The 21,379-nt window shown below is 47.6% G+C and overlaps 1 protein-coding gene across 2 annotated transcripts; it reads left to right on the forward strand.

Moving 5' to 3' along the window:
• The first annotated feature begins 690 nt into the window (after positions 1–690).
• LOC112850916 (leukocyte immunoglobulin-like receptor subfamily B member 3) lies at positions 691–12,644 on the forward strand. Of its 2 annotated transcripts, XM_086690681.1 has the most exons (14): positions 691–4,806; positions 4,907–6,998; positions 7,156–7,191; positions 7,374–7,658; positions 7,806–8,108; positions 8,333–8,629; positions 8,845–9,147; positions 9,465–9,515; positions 10,434–10,550; positions 10,881–10,923; positions 11,001–11,038; positions 11,223–11,275; positions 12,044–12,199; positions 12,278–12,644. In XM_086690681.1, exons 2-14 carry the CDS (start codon positions 6,965–6,967, stop codon positions 12,422–12,424), a joined length of 1,863 nt encoding a protein of 620 aa, XP_086546807.1. In that variant the 5' UTR covers positions 691–4,806; positions 4,907–6,964; the 3' UTR covers positions 12,425–12,644. The 2 variants fall into 2 exon arrangements, with proteins under 2 accessions (XP_086546807.1, XP_086546808.1); XM_086690682.1 differs by lacking the exon at positions 691–4,806 and having other exon boundaries at positions 6,872–6,998; positions 11,220–11,275.
• The last annotated feature ends 8,735 nt before the right edge of the window (positions 12,645–21,379 follow it).

Here is a 21,379-nt window from a genome sequence, read left to right on the forward strand (position 1 = left end):
TTTTACAAATCTGAGAAGGAACAGAAATGCTTTCATATTGTTGGTAGGAATGCAAAATTGAACCCAGACCCTCAAAGTTCTATATCTTTGGGAAATAACAATTTCCTTAAAATAAAGGGATTGCTTTTTTGTGGAAAAAGAAATTGGACAGTTCACATTTAGGGGAAATTGTCATTATTTACCAAAACACCATATGCAAATTACGCTTTTGCCCAGGAAATGCCCTCCAAAATATGAGAAGATATATCCCAAGGTTACTAATTGAAGCATTATTTGTACTGGTGAACTAGTGGGAAATCAAGCTAGATAAACTGAAAAGGTAAAAGACAACAGAAAATTATCTTCTTTTTTTTTTTTAGAGTATAGTTGACCCAGAACGTTACATTAGTGTCTGGTGCACAAGAGAGTGATTCAACTCCTCTGTATGATAGGCTGTGTTCATCACAAGTGTAGCTGCCCTCTGTCACCACATGATGCCATCACAACATCATTGACCAGATTCCCTACGTTGTACCTTTTATTCTATGACTTACTTGTTCCACAGCTGGAAGCCTGTGCCTCCCTCTCCCCTTCACCCCTTTTGCCCACCCCCCACCCCCATTCCCTTCCCCTCTGGCAACCACCAGTTTGTTTTCTGTATTTATAGATCTGATTCTGCTTTTTGTCTGTTTGCTTATTCATTTCTTTTGGGTTGTGTTTTTTTTTTTGATTCTGCATATACGTGAAAGCATATGGCATTTGGCTTTCTCTATCTGACTTATTTTACTTTGCACAATACACTCTAGGTCCAACCATGTTGTGGCAAATGGTAAGATTTCATCCTTTTCATGGCTGAGTAACATCCCATTGTGTGTATCTGTCTATGTACACATCACAGCTTCCTTATCCATGATTGGGTTGCTTCCATATCTTGGCCTTTGTAGATAATGCTGCAGTAAACATAGGGATGAATATGTCTTTTCAAATTAGTGTTTTTATTTTCTTTGGGCAGATACCCAGGAGCGGAATCACTGGATCATATGGTAATTCTATTTTAACTTTTTGAGGAACCTCCATACTGTTTTTCACGTGACTGCACGAGTTTGCCTTCCCACCAACAGTGCGTGAGGATTCCTTTTTCTCTGCATCATCGCCAACGTTTGTTGTTTCTTGTGTTGTTGATTTTAGCCATTCTGACAGGTGTGAGGTGGTATCTCATTGTGGTTTGGATCTGTGTTTCCCTGATGATGAGTGACATGGAGCATTTTTTCATGTGTCGGTTGGCCATCTGGATGTCGTCTTTGGAAAAGTGTCTACCCATGTCTTCTGCCCATTTTAATCAGATTATTTGTGTTTTTGGTGTTGAATTGTGTAAATTCTTTTTTTTCCCCAATATATGAAATTTATTGTCAGATTGGTTTCCATACAACACCCAGTGCTCATCCCAAAAGGTGCCCTCCTCAATACCCATCACCTGCCCTCCCCTCCCTCCCACCCCCCATCAGCCCTCAGTTTGTTTATATATCTTGGATATTAACCCTTTATCAGACACATTATTTGCAAATATCTTTTCCCATTCAGTAGGTTGCCTTTTTATTTTGTTGATGGTTTCTTTTGCTATGAGAGCTTGTTACTGTGATGTGGTCCCAACAATTTAATTTTCCTCTTGCCTGAGGAGACATAGCTAGAAAAATGTTGTTATGGCCAATTTTAGAGAAATGACTGCTTGCGTTCTCTTCTAGGATTTTTATGGTTTCAGGTCTCACAATGAGGTCTTTAATTCATTTTGAGTGTATTTTTGTGCATGGTGTTAAGAAAGTGGTCCAATTTCACCCTTTTGCAAGAAAGTTATCTTTACATAAAGCGGATTTTAGGGTGAACTATTAAATGAAAAGAACATACTAGTAAAGAGAAGAAAAAATGGCGCTGTAAGAACATCAGATATCAATATGAAGATATGGGGGAATCAGAAAGCCCAGATGCCGCTGCTTATTGTAGAATATTAGGAGGGGCCCCTGGGTGGCTCAGTCCATTAAGTGGCCGACTCTTGATTTTGACTCAGGTCATGATCTCATGCATGGTTCATGAGTTCAAGCCCCACATGAGGCTCTGTGCTGACAGTGTAGAACCTGCTTGGGTTCCTCTCTCTCCCTCTCTCTCTCTCTCTCTCTCTCACTCACTGCCCCTACCCTGCTTGGGCTCTCTCTCAAAAATAAATAAATACACATTTTTAAAAAGAAAGAAATACCAGGAGCTCCAGCTATGTTTCATAGGCATTTGAAAACAGTGAAATCCACAATATTATTTATATAAAAATGAATACCTCTGGGAGAAGAGAAGGCATTTGCTTCAGCGTGATGGTCAGTGGCTGACAGAATCAACTGGTGGAAATTTCATGGTGGAACGTGATAGGTACCTAGTCTCAAACTAGCTCCCCACAAATCAGTGACTGATTACAAAGGGCTAATGGCAGCTTCACTGTGGACAAACCTGGGGGGTGCCAAAGTTAAGCAAGTTCCGAAAGCAAAAATCCCCACTAAGAGAAAATGAGGACAATGTCGCTGGAGTGGTACTCCACCCCAAAATGTACAGCCCGAATCTAAATGTGAGGTGCCGTCGGACAAACTAATTCTTTTGTATGCACCATGGTTTCTTCCTCTGCAGAGCCTACCCCTCCTCATCAGCCCTCAGTCTTCTCCACTCACCACCCCAGCCATGACCAGCAGCTGCGAGGAAAGGTACTCAACGTCTACCACCAAAGTGCAGGGGGAGCCGGTCACCTGGGCAGGAACCACAAACCTTCTGACTGTCCAGCTCCGAACCTGGCTCCGGGCACTCTTCACTTGGTGGCACATTTGGACAGCGCCTGCAATGCACAACTGTGTGCTTATGACAGGTAGAAATGGTTACCTGAGAAAGGAGAAGTCCACATCACATTTGGGACCACTATAGGGACTGACAAATGGGGAAATAGCTGTTCTGCTTCCTGTAAAATTTCAGTGTCAAAATGTGGACAGAGGTGGAGGGTAATGATGCCTACTCATGCACCCTCTTGCTCAGCGTGGCCTTCCAGGCTCTGTCCCCTGGCCCCTCCACACAGCCCGGGGCCGGCAGGAAAGTCACTGAGGTTGTGAAACTCACTGCTGTACTCTGTGGGGAAGGAAAGTGAGTCATATTTATGATATCACTTTGTACTTTTAGAACGAGCCTTGAATTCCACTTTATTTATTTATTTTTTTAACATTTTTATTTATTTTTAAGAGACCCAGAGAGACAGAGCATGAACAGGGGGAGTGCAGACAGAAAGGGAGACATAGAATCCAAAGCAGGGTCCAGGCTCCGAGCTGTCAGCACAGAGCCTGACGTGGGGCTCGAACCCACAAACCGTGAGATCATGACCTGAGCCGAAGTCAGACGCTTAACTGACTGAGCCACCCAGGCGCCCCCTTGAATTCTACTTTAAAATTCCCCTCAAATTTATCTTCTTGGTGGTGTGTTACCAATTTACTATTCATTCACAAATAGTCTTAAACTAAGCATTGGCGATCAACTAAGCAAATATTATCCAAGCATTAATAATGTGTTTGCTGTATAAATGTTCACTTATTATCTTTCACGTGCTGGAGCACAGTGTGAGGTCTGCTGATGATTCAGCACTGAGAAGATGTGGCTTAGAATTCCGTGGCGGGGGTGGGGTGGGGCGCCTGCGTGGCTCAGTCGGTTAAGCATCCGCTTCGGCTCAGGTCACGATCTCACAGTCCACAGTCTGTGGGTTTGAGCCTTGCATCAGGCTCTGTGCTGACAGCTCGGAGCCTGGACCCTGCTTTGGATTCTGTGACTCCCTCTCTCTGACTCTCCTCTACTCGTGCTCTGTCTCTCTCTCTCAAAAATAAATAAAGATTACCAAAAATTTAAAAACCAAGATTTCCATGGGGCAATTTGTTGCTGAATTCCTTTTGTTTGTCTACAGAGTCATTATAACAAATTCTGAGATGCACCCCCTACCCTGTCAGGGACAATTATTTACGAGGCAGGGAGAGACAATCTATGTGTGAATAGCATAAAACCGGTTTGAAGTGCAAAAGTAGTCACTTCCATGAAAGTCCTAGACACCAGGTGAGATTATATTGGATCTGTAGGTGAAGGGGAGCCTAGCGGGGAGGGATTCAGGAGACGGTTAGGCCGAGATAGGAGTGGAGACTCACCAAGAGAGGCAGATTCAGATCTGGTATCTACCCTGAAATGGGAAGTAACAGAGTAAGAATTTCTGCATAGGAGAAATGGGGATGAAGAGCTCTTTCCAGGAGAATCTGTTTCTCCAGAGAGGAGGAAGTTAGGACCCGCGCCTCATGCACATTCACGTTTTGGAACGTGTGTTGGAAGTTGAGAGCGGACGGTATCTCCATGCCCTGTGTGCAGGCTTTTCAGTTTCTGAGCGTTTTGTCTCCCCTCACTTACGAACAATGCCATTGCCTTCTTTACTGGTAAAATAGTAACCTCTAGTCTCCTGCGGATTTTTTTTTTTTTCCTAAAAATACGTTGTTGACCTTACCATTTGGTTATAAATATTCAATTACTTCTGGAGACCCCCAAACTACTGATGTCTGAGTGGGCCAGTGAGAGTAAAGGCATAAAGAGGAGGTGTGATTAGTGGGTCCCTGAACCCACCCTTGTAGTTAGTTTTCTAGTTCTGGAATCTTTAGGCGGCACAGATATCCTCAACAGCGGGCAGTGGTTTTCTGACACGTGGAGTAAGAGATTTGGCAAAGGAAAGGCCATGTGGGAGGCTCTGGAAACACGTCTCCCTACCGAAATAGTGGAACGAAGGTAATTCTGCACTCTTTAAAAAAAAATATTTATTTATTTTTGGGGGGAAAGCACAAGCGGGGGAGGGGCAGAGGATCTGAAGCGGGCTCTGTGCTGACAGGCTGACAGCAGTGAGCCCAACATGGGGCTCGAACTCATGAACTGCGAGATCATGACCTGAGCTGAAATCCGACGCTCAACCACCTGAGCCACCCAGGGACCCCAGTAATTCTGCACTCTTGAAGAGATTGCACAGATTTGCACCGCTATCGAGGACTCAAAAAGATACAGAGGTAGGTGTCTCAGACATCCCCACTCAACTTGCCTACTTGGTTTTCAGGGAAGGCACAGACGGGCCTTGGAGAAGCAGGCTCTTGTGTGTCAGGTCATTCCAGTTTCCACTTCTACTCCATCTGAAGGCCCATAGAAAAAAACCACCAATCCCCTTGGCACCTGCTGTGCAGCTCCTGATTGGTGGGTTTATTTTCTTGGCTCTTTCTGTAAAAGCCATCAGGTTCAGTATGCGGTTAGCCATCAGGGCCAGTTATACGCTGTCACTGTCCACATTCGGGGCCACGTTATGTCTCCAGCCCTGTGTTATCAAGGCTGTGGGGACTGTGACTGCCCCTGCATTGCACAAGATATCACACAGGAACGCACCGTGCTGATTGGATCTGTGAAACAGGAAGTAGCAACTCTTCTAGGTGCTTTGTAAGAGTGTGGGAAAGAAATCTCCCCAAATCTCAGGTTCCTGCTGCCTCGGTGAAATCTCTAGGAGCACAGCTGCCTGAGGCATGTTGAGATACCCCACCCAAGGTGAAGACTCATTGCTCCGTCTCATCCTCCTGCTAAGGAGACAAAAATTCACTCCCTAGTGGGCCAACTTGGGAACGTGGAGACAACATACAGCTCCCTGGGCTTGCGACCTCCACCCACTTACTGCGTGTCTTGAGAGGCTGTTGGCTTTGAGTGGTGAGAAACAAGAGAAACCCTTGCAGTGGGCCCTGGCCTGAGTTGCATGACTCAAGACATGCAGTGGGGTTTGGAGCACCTGTGGCAGATGAGGTCAACATCCTTCAGCAGAGAACTATATGGATGAAAGAGGGCATAGATATTAGAGATTTTGGAACCACACTATGCCATTTCTGTAGAGAACTAGTCTCCTTTGTGAAAGACCTTCTGGGGTGCTCCTGGACTCCAGTAGACACAGAATGTCTGGACATGAGTCATCATAAAGGTCCTAATGAGTGAAAGAAGGAGGCAGGGGGTCAGAGCCAAAGAAGTGACCCCAGAGCAGGTGGAGTGATGTGATGTCCTGAAGATGGCAGGGAAGATGTGAATGGATTCACTCCTGGGGCCTCTAGAAGGAACACAGTCTGGGGCACCTGGGTGGCACAGTCGGTTGGGCATCTGACTTTGGCTCAGGTCATGACTCACAGCTCGTGAGTTCAGGTCCCACGTCGCGTTCTGTGCTGACAGCTCAGAGCCTGGAGCCTGCTTCTGATTCTGTGTCTCCCTCTTTCTCTGCCCCTCCTCTGCTCACTCGCTCTCTCTCTCTCTCTCTCTCTCTCTCTCTCAAAAATATACATTAAAAAAATAAGGAGCACAGCCTGAGGACCCCCAGATTTTAGCTCAGGTGTGTCCATTTTGGACTTCAACCCTCCAAAACTGTACCATTGTAAATCTTCACAGTTTTGCCCACTAACTTGTAGTGACTGGTTATGGTAAAAACACAACAGGAAAATAATACACCAGATACTCCGTTTTAAAATATGTTTCTTTTTTAGTCTGGGGGTTTTGTTTCGGTAGTCTGAGCTCTGCAAACTAGTTTGAATCAGTCCTGTCCTGCGATGTATTTCTGGGCCAGATACATTGCAAATACTTAACAAATACGTGTTGAAGCTTGGGTCACGAGGGGGTAGCAGGCCAGGAAGACAACAGTTTATGGATCAGGTGAGGCCTCGGATGTGGTCGAAACATCTGCAAAGCCTGCTGCCTTCTCCAGCCTCAGCCCTGGGGAAATGACGGCCAGGCTGTTCCCCTTCCTGCCTGGCTGCTGATGTGACAACCCCATGACCAGGCAGACCAGCCTCCGAGTGGCCACACCCTGTGCTTCTGCCTGTCCTTTGGGCACCAAGGCCCCTCCATTTGCACAGCAGGGACAGAGGCAGGAGACGCCATGACCCCCACCCTCACGACCCTGCTTCTCCTCGGTAAGATCTCAGGAGGGGAGAGGACGCCCTAGTCTGGGAGGAACCTGCGTCACAGCCAGGCCCTGGGCTGTTAGAGACCCCAAGCACAGGAAGCTCGTGGGAAGGAGAGGTTCTGCTCAGGATTTGGGGCAACCCTCTCACAGGAACTCTTTTCCAGGGCTGAGTGTGGGACCCAGGACCCGAGCGCAGGCAGGTGAGTGTGTCCCCAGGTGTTCCATCCCACCTCCTCACTGGGGACGGGGGTCACCCACCAGGCAGCGGGGAATGGAGAACAGCAGTTCTGGGCAGATGGAGAGGGGACGTCTGGGGGTTTGGGGCTGAGCTGGGAACTGGGGATGGGGAAGGTCTTGTGACCCAGCCTCTGTTTCCTTCCAGGGACCCTCCCTGCACCCTCCCTCTGGGCTGAGCCAGGCTCTGTGGTCCCTTGGGGTAGCACTGTGACCATCTGGTGTCAGGGAATCCTGGAGGCCCACGAGTTCCATCTGGATAAAGATGGACACCCAATGCCCTGGGACAGACGGAAGCCACTGGAGCCTGGGAACAAAGCCAAGTTCTCCATCAGATACATGACAGAGCAGTATGCAGGCCGATATCACTGTTCCTGTCAAAGCCCCACTGGCTCCTCAGAGGGCAGTGACCCCCTGGAGCTGGTGGTGACAGGTGCGAGCCCCCTCAGGGTCCCCACCCCAGGCTCTGCCCTCAGGGAGGGGGTCTGCTCCCAGAGCGTCTCCCTCTCACAGTCCAGCCCTGGGGATACTGTGGGGGGGATCTGGGTCCTATTTAATGTGTCCCTTCCTCCTCTCCTAGGTTCCCATGCCAAACCCCGTCTCTCAGCCCTGCCCAACCCCATGGTGACTTCAGGAGGGAAGGTGACCCTCCAGTGCACCTCATGGACGGAATTCCATAGGTTCGTCCTGATGAAGGAAGGAGAACCCAGACCCGTCTGGACCCTGGACTCCCAGCAACCCACCAGTGGACAGTTCCAGGCCCTGTTTCCTGTGGGCCCTGTGACCCCCAGCGCCAGGTGGACATTCAGATGCCATGGCTATTTCAACAACACTCCCCAGTTGTGGTCATACCCCAGTGACCCCCTAGAACTGCTGGTCTCAGGTGAGGGAGTCTGATTTTTGTTGCATCCGTGTTTTGACCACCAGACAGGTTATGGAGGCTCTGCTCCCAGGGGAGCCCCAGATCAGAGGGTGGGGTGAGGGGGACACGGGATCTCACAGGTCAGAGACACAGAATGTGAGAGACACTGAGACCTGGGGGTCAGGACAGGAGAAGAGAGGTTTGGGGAGAATCTGCTCCTCAATCCATGACTGGTTGTCTCCCAGGTATGTCCAGGAAGCCCTCCCTCCTGACCCAGCAGAGCCCCGTCGTGACCCCTGGACAGAGGCTGACCCTCCAGTGTCGCTCTAACGTCGGCTATGACAGATTCGCTCTGTACAAGGAGGCGGCACATGACCTTCCCCAGCACCTTAGCCGGCAGCCCCAGGCTGGGCTCTCGGGGGCCGACGTCCCCCTGGGCCCAGTGAACAGCTCCCACGGGGGCCGGTACATGTGCTATGGTGGACACAACCTCTCCTCCGAGTGGTCGGCCCCCAGTGACCCCCTGGACATCCTGGTCACAGGTGAGGGGACACGGGTTCAGTCAGGGCCCCAGACTCTGCACAGGCCCTGCTGGGGGTGTCCCAGGTGGTGGTGGCTGGGATCAGGGGTGTGGGGTCCCCAGGGAGGGAGAGAGACAGAGAGATGGGATGGGGAAGGGGAGAGACTCAGAGGACAGACAGACAGACTCAGTTCAGAGCAAGGATGGACAGCCCCTCACCTGCCTTCCTCTCTCTAGGACAGCTCTCCTACACACCCTCCCTCTCAGTGCAGCCAGGACCCACGGTGGCCTCAGGGGAGAACGTGACCCTGCTGTGTCAGTCCTGGAGCTTTGTGGACACTTTCCTTCTGTCCAAGGAGGGGGCAGCCGACCCTCCCCTGCGTCTTAGATCAAAGTACCGAGCTGGGCATTACCAGGCCAAATTCTCCATGAATCCTGTGACCTCAGCCCAAGGGGGGACCTACAGGTGCTACGGCTCATATAATACCTGCCCCCACCTGTTGTCACACCCCAGTGACCCCCTGGAGCTCCAGGTCTCAGGTGAGGGGCCCCAGCCCTGTCCCTCTGTGTCCCAATGTTGTCTTCAGGGCCCTGTGCCCAAGAGAGCCCTGGGCTGAGACATAATGGAAGGGGCTCAGGGGAAGTGTCACCCTAGGGGTCTGCCCCTCAGAGCACAGGAGGGAAACACGCCCCTCCCTCCCTCCCTGCCCCTTTCCTTGTCCCCGTCACCACAATTCTCCAGGTGGAGGAGGAGGGCCCTGGGGGCCGCAGGGCACATGAGGGAGAAGACTGTAAGCAGAGACAGGGTCTTGAAGGGAAACTCCAGCCCCCTCCTCTACTACTGTCTTTCCCCCCAGGATCCTCTGGAGAGTCCGGCCCCCCAGCCACAGATCCCAGCTCAACAGCTGGTGAGTCACAGTGGCTTCTGTCCAGGGCTTTCCTTCCCGTGTTTCAGAGATGCCAGGGTGGCCACCAGGCTCCAGGGGCTCTGAGGCCAGGGGGAGGAGGGCTGGGATGGTCATGGCAGAGGGAGAGGGTGGGGGCCCAGCTGGGGAAGAGGCAGCCCCCTCTGCCCACCCCCCACCCTCCCTGACCCCAGGAGCCTTTGCGGGCAAGTGAAGGTCTCTGTCAGGAGGAGGCGGGTGGGTCCATGGGAGCAGGGGTTGGTTACACCGTCAGTTCAGACACCTCTGGAGACACTGGCTAGGACACGCCCCTCCCCTGCCTGGGCCTCAGTTTCCCCAGGTGTAAAGGAGAGAGTCGTGGCCCAGATTAGATTTCCCCTCAGTTCTGGCCGTGGCTCCGGCCCCCTTCCGGGGGGAGAGGAGGGCTCACGGGGAAGCCCCTCCGGGTCGGGATTCTATGGGGACCTGGCCCTCTGCAGCAGTGGGATGACCCTGGAGGGGGAGGGGCGGGAGGACAATGGCTGGGGGCCTTCAGGTAGTGAGGGGAATCTGGAAGGACCCTCGGCCCCAGACGAAGACGCTGGGACAGACCCGCCTGCAGATGAGGAGCCCAGAGCCCCAAGCTGGTGTCGGCCTGGGGGGGGGCAGCATGAGGAGAGCGCAGGGAACCCACAGCCCGGGTTCCAGTCCCAGCCCTGCCGCCTCCACGCTGGGCCACCTGGGACACGTGATCAGCCTCCGTGTGCCTCACTTTCCTGTCTGTGGAGTGGGGGGGGGGGGGGGGGGGGGGCGGCAGTCCCCTGCTGCGTGACCCTTGACAGGGTCAGAGGTGAATGCCCAGAGCCCAGCACGTGCCTGGCACACAGCAGGCGCCCAGTTAAATGGCATCACTGGCTCCTTCACGGTGTGGCTCTGCCCAAGGTCCCAACCGGTACCTGTACGTCCTCATCGGGGCCGCGGGGGCCTTCGTCCTGCTGCTCTGCCTCCTCGTCGTCCTCCTCGTCCGTCGCCGGCGTCAGGGCAAAGGCAGGAAGCCGGGTGAGAAGGGACGGGGGTGACCAGCCCCAGGGGGTGGTGGCTCTCCCGCGGGTGGATGGAGAGTGGCTCAGGGCGCCAGCCAGAGGGAAACCAGACGCGGGAAAGGCCAGCGTGGAAAGACACTTCTGCAGAGTCTCACGTCGGAGAGGCTAGAAAGAAAACACCTAAGGTCGGCACCCATGTGCCAATTGGAGGTGTTTTCTTCTCTTCCGTCTCGGGAGATGTTGAAACACGGGCAATATGTGTGAAGGGTTCCTTTCCTCTGGGATCACGTGGCGGGGGTCCGTAACCTCCCAGCCCAGGGGGAGGCTGATTCCCAACTTCCTGCAGGGGCCGCAGACCCAGAGCCCCAGGACAGAGGCCTGCAGGACAGGTAACTCGTGCCCGCAGACCCCCGGGCCCCCACCCGCCTGCCCGTCTGTGCCCCCTAACACCCCATCTCCTCCCCAGCTCCGGGCCAGCTGCCGCCACCCAGGAGGAGACCCTCTGTGAGAGGAGTGGGGCCGCCCCGGGGGGTGGGGGCTGGGAGGGGCTGGGGGCTGGGAGTGAGGACGGCGTTCCTGCACGTGTGGCCTCGGCCCCTCACCCGCCACTGGAGCCCCTGGACCGCGGGGTGGGGTGTGAGCCCAGGGGACCTTGCCAAGAGCTACGCCCCCCTTTCTGCCCCAGCAGATGCCGCCGTGCAAGACGCACAGCCCGAGGAGGGGGTGGAGCTGGACCAGCGGGTGAGACCCCTGCTCCCGTGCAGACCCCGAGGGCCCTCCTGGTGCCAAACGTAAACCAACGGACACTCCTGTGTCCTCACACCACCCGGTCGTGGCGGTGTCCCACGGGTGCCCTCTCCCTCCTTGGGCACCCCGGGGCCTCTTGCCGTGACCTCGCGGGGCCTCCCACGTGCCCCCCTTGACTGGTCCTCACCCGCCGTCGGACTTCCGGTTGTTGGGGTGCTCGCCCGGGTCTCAAGAGGGTGCGTGAAGAAAGGAATCACCCGCAGGTCTCTAGGCCCCATTCGTTCATTTGCCCGGCAAATGTGCACGGAGAGCCCACCGTTTACCAGGCCCCACCTAGTGCTGCAGGCACGACAGTGAGCAAACCTGACCCACGCTCGGCGAGCTCACCTTGTGGGCGACAGACCGTATGCGAGGAAGTGGGCAGTGTCCTGGAGTGCAAAGTGTGGCTGGGGAAAATAAGGCAGGAGGTGAGGGTAGCAGGCGCAAAGGTCCTTAGGCGGCAACATGCGTTTTCGGGAAGGTGGGGGTGGCGGCCATGTGGTTGGAGCCAAATGAGCAAGGAACAGTGTCAGGAACAGATTCAGAGCCGTAGGAAGCACCCAGATGCCCCAAGGCTCAGGAAGTCCCTGAGGAGTCCACCAGGAGATTGACCTAAGCTGCCTAAAAGTTCGAAAGCATCACTCTGGCAACAGTGTGGAAAATTCACCGAGGCTGTCCAGTGGAATCAAGGAGACGAATCTCCCCCTCACTGTCTGTCCCCAGCAGGACGCGGAGGATGGAGACCCCCAAGGAACGACGTATGCCCAGGTGAGCCACTCAAGATCAAGACTCAGTCGGGGACCGGCCACTTCTCCTTCCCCCCTGTGGGGGGGATTGCCGGACACAGAAGCAGAGGAAGACAGGCAGTTGGACAGTCAGGTGGGTCCTCTCTTCTCCAGGCTCCCAGGCTCGCCCCACCCCAACCACACACCTCCCCTCTCCCTCCGCCCACTGCAGGCTGCCGCATCTGACGCCCCCCCAGATGTGACCTACGCCCAGCTGAACCGCTTGACGCTCAGACGGGAGACGAGTGCACCCCATTCCTCCCGAGCCGGGGAGCCTCCAGCAGAGCCCAGCGTGTATGCTGCTCTGGCCATCCGCTAGCCCAGGAAGGACCCACAGCCCACACTCCAGGGAGGGGACCGCGGGGACCCCAGGAGGCGCAGGAGCTGCCCACGGAGGCCGCCTAATGGCCCCAGCCAGCCTGGACTCCTAACATAGACCAGTAAGAACTCCTGGGACCCTCTGGGAGTGACCGGATTCTGCCATCAAAGATAGCTAGAGCCCCTACATTTTGGAAATAAAGCAACAGACTTCTCGATAATCCGTGAGTGAAATAAGAAAACCAAAATGGAAATGGGAGAATGCTTACGCTGAATAATGCAAATGTTACACATCAGACCTATGGCGCAGGAAAATTAGCAACCAGGAACGAACGTATTAGAAAAGAAAAAGCCTAAAATTAACAACTCAGGCAACAAGAAATGTTGGCGAGGATGCGGAGAATGAGGTTCTCTTTGGCATTGCTGGTGGGAATGCAAACTGGTGCAGCCACTCTGGAAAACAGTATGGAGGCTTCCTTAAAAAACTAAAAATAGAACTAACCTATGACCCAGCAATTGTACTAGTTAGGTATTTAGCCGAGGGACAGAGGTATGCTGTTTCAAAGGGACACATGCACCCCAATGTTTACAGCAGCACTATCAACAATAGCCAAAGTATGTAAAGAGCCCAAACGTCCATTGATAGATGAATGGATAAAGAAGATGTGGGGTGGGTGTGTGTGTGTGTGTGTGTGTGTGTGTGTGTGTGTGTATAATGGAGTATTACTCGGAAATCAAAAAAGAATGAAATCTTGCCATTTGCAACTATGTGGATGGAACTGGAGGGTATTATGCTAAGTAAAATTAGTGGGTCAGAGAAAGACAAATATATTATTTCACTGATGTGGAATTTTAAGATACAAAACAGATGAACATGAAGGGAAGCAAAAATAATAATAAACAGGGAGGGGGAAAAACCATAAGAGACTCTTAAATACAGGGAACAAACTGAGGGTTGCTGGCGGGGAGGAGGTGGGGGGCTAAATGGGCAAGGGACATTAAGGAGGACACTTGTTGGGATGAGCACTGGGTGTTATATGTAAGTGATGAATCACTAAATTCTATTCCTGAAATCATTTTTACACTATATGTTAACTAACTTGGATGTAATTTTTTAAGAAGAAGAAGAAAGGAAAAGAAAAAAGCCTAAAAAGTCAATGATCCAAGTTATCATACCAAGAATTTAGAGGAGGAAAGAAGCAAATTATTCCAAATGAAGGAAATCATAGTGATAAGAGTAGCTACTAATGAGGACGAACAAAAAATAAAGAAGAATCAATAAAGCCCAAAGTGTTCATTTTTTAAAACAATCACATTTATAAATCCTAGTCAAAATGGCCAAGAGTGGGGGGCACCCATTATCATTTTCAGGAGGGCATCACATCCTACAGACTTTAAATCAGTAATAGAACATGATGATCGATTGTATGCCAATATATTAGAAAATGTAGATGAAATGAACACAATCCCCAAAAATACAAGTTTCCAAAATGATGAAGGATAAGTAGAAAATATGTATCACCTTATGTATACATTAAATGCATTGACTCTGTGATCAAAAATCACCCCCCAACTGAAGTGTGAGGAAACTGACAGAAATGGAGAGCAGATTGGTGGCTGTCAGGTCTGGGGGTGCAGAAATGGTGAAGTGTTGGTCAAGATTATAGGTATAAGATTAAGAGATATATAGTTAGTTCTAAGATTATACATTCTGGGGATCTAATGTACAGCATGGTGACCATAGCTATACTGTATCATCTTGAATGCGGCAAAGAGAGTAGATCTAAGATGTTCTCATCATATAAAAAAGGCAGCTATGTTATGGGATGGAAGTGTTAGCTAATGCCATAGTGATAATCATCTTGTAATATATACATGTGTCCGTTGAGGAGGCTTCATTGGCAATTTCCTCCAAACACTTACAAAACACACACACACCAGAATTACACAAGCCTTTCTTGAGAATAATAAAAAAAAAAAAAAAGGAAGTAATATTTTATCAGGCTAGGAAAATATTGACACCAAAGCCTGGAAAGGAATTTATAGAATGGGAAAGGCACGGAACGATGTCTCACATAAACTTAGATGTAAATCTCTACACAAAACATTCACAAATAAGATTCAGCAGTATATAAAAAGGACAATACATCATGACCATACTGGATTTTGCAGGGGAGAGGAAGAACAGAATAGCTTAAAGTATTAAAAATCAATCAATATAATCCAATACATTAACAGAATAAGTTAAAAAAAAAATGACCATCTCACAAACTAGTGGTTGCCAGAGGGGAAGAGGGTGGGGATGGGTGAAGCAAATGAAAGAGCTTAAGGGGCGCCTGGGTGGCGCAGTCGGTTAAGCGTCCGACTTCAGCCAGGTCACTATCTCGCGGTCCGTGAGTTCGAGCCCCGTGTCAGGCTCTGGGCTGATGGCTCGGAACCTGGAGCCTGTTTCCGATTTTGTGTCTCCCTCTCTCTCTGCCCCTCCCCCGTTCATGCTCTGTCTCTCTCTGTCCCAAAAATAAATAAAAAAAACCGTTGAAAAAAAAAATGAAAGAGCTTAAAAGGCATAAACTTCGAGCTAGAAAATAAACGAGCCACAGGGATGAAAAATACAGCATAGGGAATATAGTCAATAATATTGTAAAAATTTTGTTTCTGACACTAAATAACTACACTTTATATAGTGAGCATTTCATAATGCATGTAATTGTTGAATCACTATACTATTCACCTGAACCTAATATATCAATGTAGATGATTGTACTTTAGTTAAAAATTTAAAAATGAAGAAATCTCAACAGGTGCAGACAAAGCTTTTGATAAAATACACCAACAATTCATCATGAAAATAAAAACTCATCAGATATAAAAGGTTGTTTCTTAGAACTTACAGAGGCATATTTAGCAATCACCACTTAGCCAATCATTTTTAAAGGTGAGAACTCAAAGTCCTCTCTCTGATTGGAAATGATGCAAGTATGTTTCCTATGACCATTTGTATTCAGCATGGCATTGAATTTATTTAATTGGAGGTACCAACCAATTAAATGAAGCAAAACAAAGTGATAAGCACTGAAATGGATAAGAATAATAATTGTATTGCTTCAAGATTACACAGGTGTGTGCACAGAAGATAAAAAATAATATAAAGATGTATTATCCAAATTAAAAAGTTTCCTTGCCATTTGCAGTGACGTGGAGGGAGTTAGAATGCATTATGCTAAGTGAAATAAGGCAATCAGAGAAGACAAATATCATATGATTTCCCTCATATGTGAAATTTAAGAAAGAAAACAGATGAACATATAGGAAATAGAGGGAGAGAGAAGAGAGGGAAACAAACCATAAAGACTCTTTAGAGAACAAACAGGGTTGATGGAGGGAGGTGGGTGGGGGATGGGCTAGATGGGTGATGGGTATTAAGGAGGACACTTGTTGGGATGACCACTGGGTGTTGTACGTAGGTGATGAATCACTAAATTCTACTCCTGAAAACAAGATTGCACTGTATGTTAACTAAATTTTTTTTTTTAATTCCAGATTTACTGGATACATGGTCAATATTTAGAAATCAGTTGCATTCAGAGTTCCAGTTCTGGATGAAGATAGAGTAGGTGGATGCCCCCCTATTTCTTTATACTGGTGAGACTGATTATTTACTTCTGACCTCCAGAATTATAATAAATTTATGTTATCTTAAGATACCAAGTTTGTGGTCATTTATGACAACAGCAATTAGAAACTAATACAACCACTTAAATTTTCTTTTGATTAATGTTTGCATAGTACATTTTTCATTCTTCTACTTTTTTATGTTTTTATTTATTTTTTGAGAGAGAGAAATAGAATGTGAGTGGGGGAGGGACAGAGAGAGAGAAGGAAACACAGAATCTGAAGCAGGTTCCAGGCTCTGCAGTGTCAGCACAGACCACGATGTGGGACTTGAACTCACAAACTCTGAAATCATGACCTGAGCTGAAGTCAGATGCTCAACTAATTGAGCCACTCAGGCACCCCTCTTCTACCTTTTCATGTGGTTACATTACATAAAATTCACCATTTTAACCATCACTAAAGCATATAATTCAGTGGCATGAAGTATATTTACCATCTTAGATAATCATCACCACTATCCATTTCCAGAACACTGTTATTATACCAAATGGAAACTCCCTACACATTAAATAATTACTCCCATGTCCCTTTGCCACCAGCCCTTGTCAATCTCTGTTCCAATTCCTATGTCTGTGACTTTGTCTACTTAGTACATCTAAGTGGAATCATACAATATGCGACTTTTTGTGTCTGGATTTTTTACTTAGCACAATGTTTTCAAGATTCATCCACATTGTTCATTCTTTTGCTTTTCACCCATTTACACCATTATATTTGAAGTGAATTTCTTATAGACTGCAAATAGAGTTTTGCTTATCGTTGTTTTTCTTTTTTTAATTTTTTTTTCAACGTTTATTTATTTTTGGGACAGAGAGAGACAGAGCATGAACGGGGGAGGGGCAGAGAGAGAGGGAGACACAGAATCGGAAACAGGCTCCAGGCTCTGAGCCATCAGCCCAGAGCCCGACGCGGGGCTCGGACTCACGGACCGCGAGATCGTGACCTGGCTGAAGTCGGACGCTTAACCGACTGCACCACCCAGGCGCCCCTGTTTTTCTTTTTTTAATCTTTAATTAATTTTTTTTTTAATTTACATCTAAGTTAGTTAACATATAGTGCAACAATGATTTCAGGAGTAGATTCCTTAAAGCCTCTTACTCATTTAGCCCATCCCCCCATCCCACAACCCCTCCAGTAACCCTCTGTTTGTTCTCCATATCTAAGAGTCTCTTATGTTTTGTCCCTCTCCCAGTGTTTATATTGGGAAGCAAAACTAATATAGTTGTTTTTCTTAAGCCCATCTTAAAATCTTTGTCTTTTAAGTGTTGTATTTAGATCATTTACATATAGTGTAATTCCTGATAAGATTGTTATTAGATTTCCCATTTTATTTTTGTTTGTCCCCTCTTTTGTTTGTTCTTCTATTTTTCCTCTTCTGCCTTTAAAAATATTTTATTGACATTTTAACAATATTTATTCTTCTAATCCATGATCATGGAGTGTTTTTCCATTTCTTTGTATTTTCTTCAATTTCCTTCATAAGCTTTCTATAGTTTTCAGCATACAGATCTTTTACATCTTTGTTTAGGTTTATTCCTAGGTATTTTATGGTTCTTAGTGCAGTTGTGAATGGGATCGGTTTCTTTATTTCTCTTTCCGTTGCTTTATTATTGGTGTATAAAAATGCAACTGATTTCTTTACATTAATTTTCTACCCTGCGACTTTGCTGAATTCATGTATCAGTTCTAGCATACTTTTGGTGGAGTCTGTCAGGTTTCCCATGTGCAGTATCATGTCGTCTGCAAAAAGTGAAAGTTTGACTTCATCTTTGCCAATTTTGATGCCTTTGATTTCCTTTTCTTGTCTGTTTGCTGATGCTCGCACTTCCAACAGTATGTTAAGCAACAGCAGTGACAGTGGACATCCCTGTTGTGTTCCTGATCTCAGGGGGAAAGCTCTCAGTTTTTCCCCATTGAGGATGATATTAGCTGTGGGCTTTTCATAAATGGCTTTTATGATGTTCCTTCTATGTTCCTTCTATCTCGACTTTCTCGAAGGTTTTTATTAAGAAAGGATGCTGTATTTTGTCAAATGCTTTTTCTGCATCAATTGACAGGATCATATGGTTCTTTTCTTTTATTAATGTGATGTATCACATTGATTGATGTGAGAGTATTGAGGCAACCCTGCAGCCCAGAAATGAATCCCGCTTGATCATGGTGAATAATTCCTTTTATATGGTGTTGAATTCGATTTGCTAGTATCTTGTTGAGAATTTTTGCATCCGTATTCATCAGGGATATTGGCCTGTAGTTCTCTTTCTTTGCTGGATCTCTGTCTGGTTTGGGAATCAAAGTAATGCTGGCCTCATAGTATGAGTCTGGAAGCTTTCCTTCCCTTTCTATTTTTTGGAACAGCCTGAGAAGGATAGGTATTATCTCTGCTTTAAATGTCTGGTAGAATTCCCCAGGGAAGCCATCTGGTCCAGGACTTATTTGTTGGGAGATTTTTGATAACTGATTCCATTTCTTCACTGGTTATGCATCTGTTCAAATTTTCTATTTCTTCCCTTTGAGTTTTGGAAGTGTGTGGCATTCAATGCAATAGCAATCAAAATTGCACCAGCATTCTTCTCAAAGCTAGAACAAGCGATCCTAAAATTTGTATGGAATTACAAAAGACCCCGAATAGCTAAAGTATTATTAAATTTAAAAAGTTTTTAATGTTTATTTATTTTTGCAGAGAGAGAGACAGACAGAGCATGAGTGGGGGAGGGGCAGAGAGAGAGGGAGACACAGAATCTGAAACAGGCCCCAGGCTCTGAGCTGTCAGCACAGAGCCTGATGCTCGAACTCACAGACAGCGAGATCATGACCTGAGCCGAAGTCAGACCCTCAACCAACTGAGCCACACAGGTGCCCCACCAAAGTAATATTGAAGAAGAAAACCAAAGTGGGAGGCATCACAATCCCAGACTTTAGCCTCTACTACAAAGCTGTAATCATCAAGACAGTATGGTGTTGGCACAAAAACAGACACATAGACCAATGGAATAGAATAGAGACCCCAGATTTGGACCCACAAATATATGGCCAACTAATCTTTGACAAAGCAGGAAAGAGTATCCAATGGAAAAAAGACAGACTCTCTAACAAATGGTGCTGGGAGAACTGGACAGCAACATGCAGAAGAATGAAACTAGACCACTTTCTTACACCATTCACAAAAATAAACTCAAAATGGATGAAAGACCTGAATGTGAAACAGGAAACCATTAAAACCCTAGAGGAGAAAGCAGGAAAAAACCTCTTTGACTTCAGCCGCAGCAATTTCTTACTCGACGCATCTCCAAAGGCAAGGGAATTAAAAGCAAAAATGAACTATTGGGACTGCATCAAGATAAAAAGCTTCTGCACTGCAAAGGAAACAATCAACAAAACTAAAAGGCAACTGACAGAATGGGAAAAGACATTTGCCAATGACATATCAGATAAAGGGCTAGTATCCAAAATCTATAAGGAACTCACCAAACTCCACACCTTAAAAACAAAAAATCCAGTGAAGAAATGGTCAGAAGACATGAATAGACACTTTTCTAAAGAAGACATCCAGATGGCCAACAGACACATGAAAAGAAGATCAACGTCACTCCTCATCAGGGAAATACAAATCAAAACCACACTGAGATAACACCTTACGCTGGTCAGAGTGGCTAAAATGAACAAATCAGGAGACTATAGATGTTGGCGAGGATGTGGAGAAACAGGAACCCTCTTCCACAGTTGGTGGGAATGCAAACTGGTACAGCTGCTCTGGAAAACAGTGTGGAGCTTCCTCAAAAAATTAAAAATAGATCTACCCTATGACCCAGCAATAGCACTGCTAGGAATTTACCCAAGGGATATAGGAGTGCTGATGCATAGGGGCACTTCTACCCCAATGTTTATAGCAGCACTTTCAACAATAGCCAAATTATGGGAAGAGCCCAAATGCCCATCAACTGACAAATGGATAAAGAAGATGTGGTTTATGTATACAATGGAATACTACTTAGCAATGAGAAAGAATGAAATCCGGCCATTTGCGGCAACGTGGATGGAACTGGGGGGTATTATGCTAAGTGAAATAAGTCAGGCAGAGAAAGATAGATAACGTATGTTTTCACTCATATGTGGATCCTGAGAAACTTAACAGAAGACCATGGGGGGAGGGGGAGGGGGGAAAATGTTACAGAGAGGGAAGGAGGCAAACCGTAAGAGACTCTTAAATACTGAGAACAAAGCGAGAGCTGATGGAGGGTGGGGGAGTGGGGAAAATGGGTGATGGGCATTGAGGAGGGCACCTGTTGGGATGAGCACTGGGTGTTGTATGGAAACCAATTTGACAATAAATTATATTTAATATATAAAAAAGAAAGTAGGGGTAGAAGGGACATACCTCAAGATCATAAAGGCCATATGCAAAAGACACACAACTAATATCATCCTCAATGAGGAAAAACTGAGAAATTTCCCACTATGAACTCCACCACGAAATATCAAGACACAGATGTCATGGGTATACTGTGCACACCAGCAGTCTCCTGTTCTGTCTCCATCTCTGCAAAATTCCCAGCCAGTGACCCCTTGGATGGCTGCCCAATATCCTCCTCACTGCTCTCCTTCCAGAACTCACCATATCCACCAGACTCCCTGTTCCCCAAGTACTTCAGTCTGTGCATTGCATCTGACAAAGTGTCCTCAACATTGTTTTCCAATTTTATATTCTGCTCTTCATCTGTGTCTTCTCAATGATGGTAAAAATAGTTTGAGACTGTTCCATCTAGTCTTTTTTTAAAAGTTAAATTCAAGTTAATTAACATACAGTGCCATTTTGGTTTCAGGAGAGGAACCCAGTGATTCATCTCTTACATATGACACCCAGTGCTCATCCGAAAAGTGCCCTTCTTAATACCCATCACCCACTCAGCCCATTACCCCACCCACCTCCCCTCCAGCAACCTTAAGTTTGTTCTTGGTTTTTAACAGTCTCATGGTTTGCCTCCCTCTGTTTTTGTCTTGTTTTTCCTTCCCTTTTGCCATGTTCATCTGTTGTCTTTTTAAAATTTCACATATGGGGCGCCTGGGTGGCGCAGTCGGTTAAGCGTCCGACTTCAGCCAGGTCACGATCTCGCGGTCCGTGAGTTCGAGCCCCGCGTCGGGCTCTGGGCTGATGGCTCAGAGCCTGGAGCCTGTTTCTGATTCTGTGTCTCCCTCTCTCTCTGCCCCTCCCCCGTTCATGCTCTGTCTCTCTCTGTCCCAAAAATAAAAAAAATAAACGTTAAAAAAAAAAAAATTAAAA

Source organism: Puma concolor, chromosome E2 (assembly GCF_028749965.1).
Source record: "Puma concolor isolate L17-30 chromosome E2, mPumCon1.1.hap2, whole genome shotgun sequence".
NCBI lineage: Eukaryota > Metazoa > Chordata > Mammalia > Carnivora > Felidae > Puma > Puma concolor.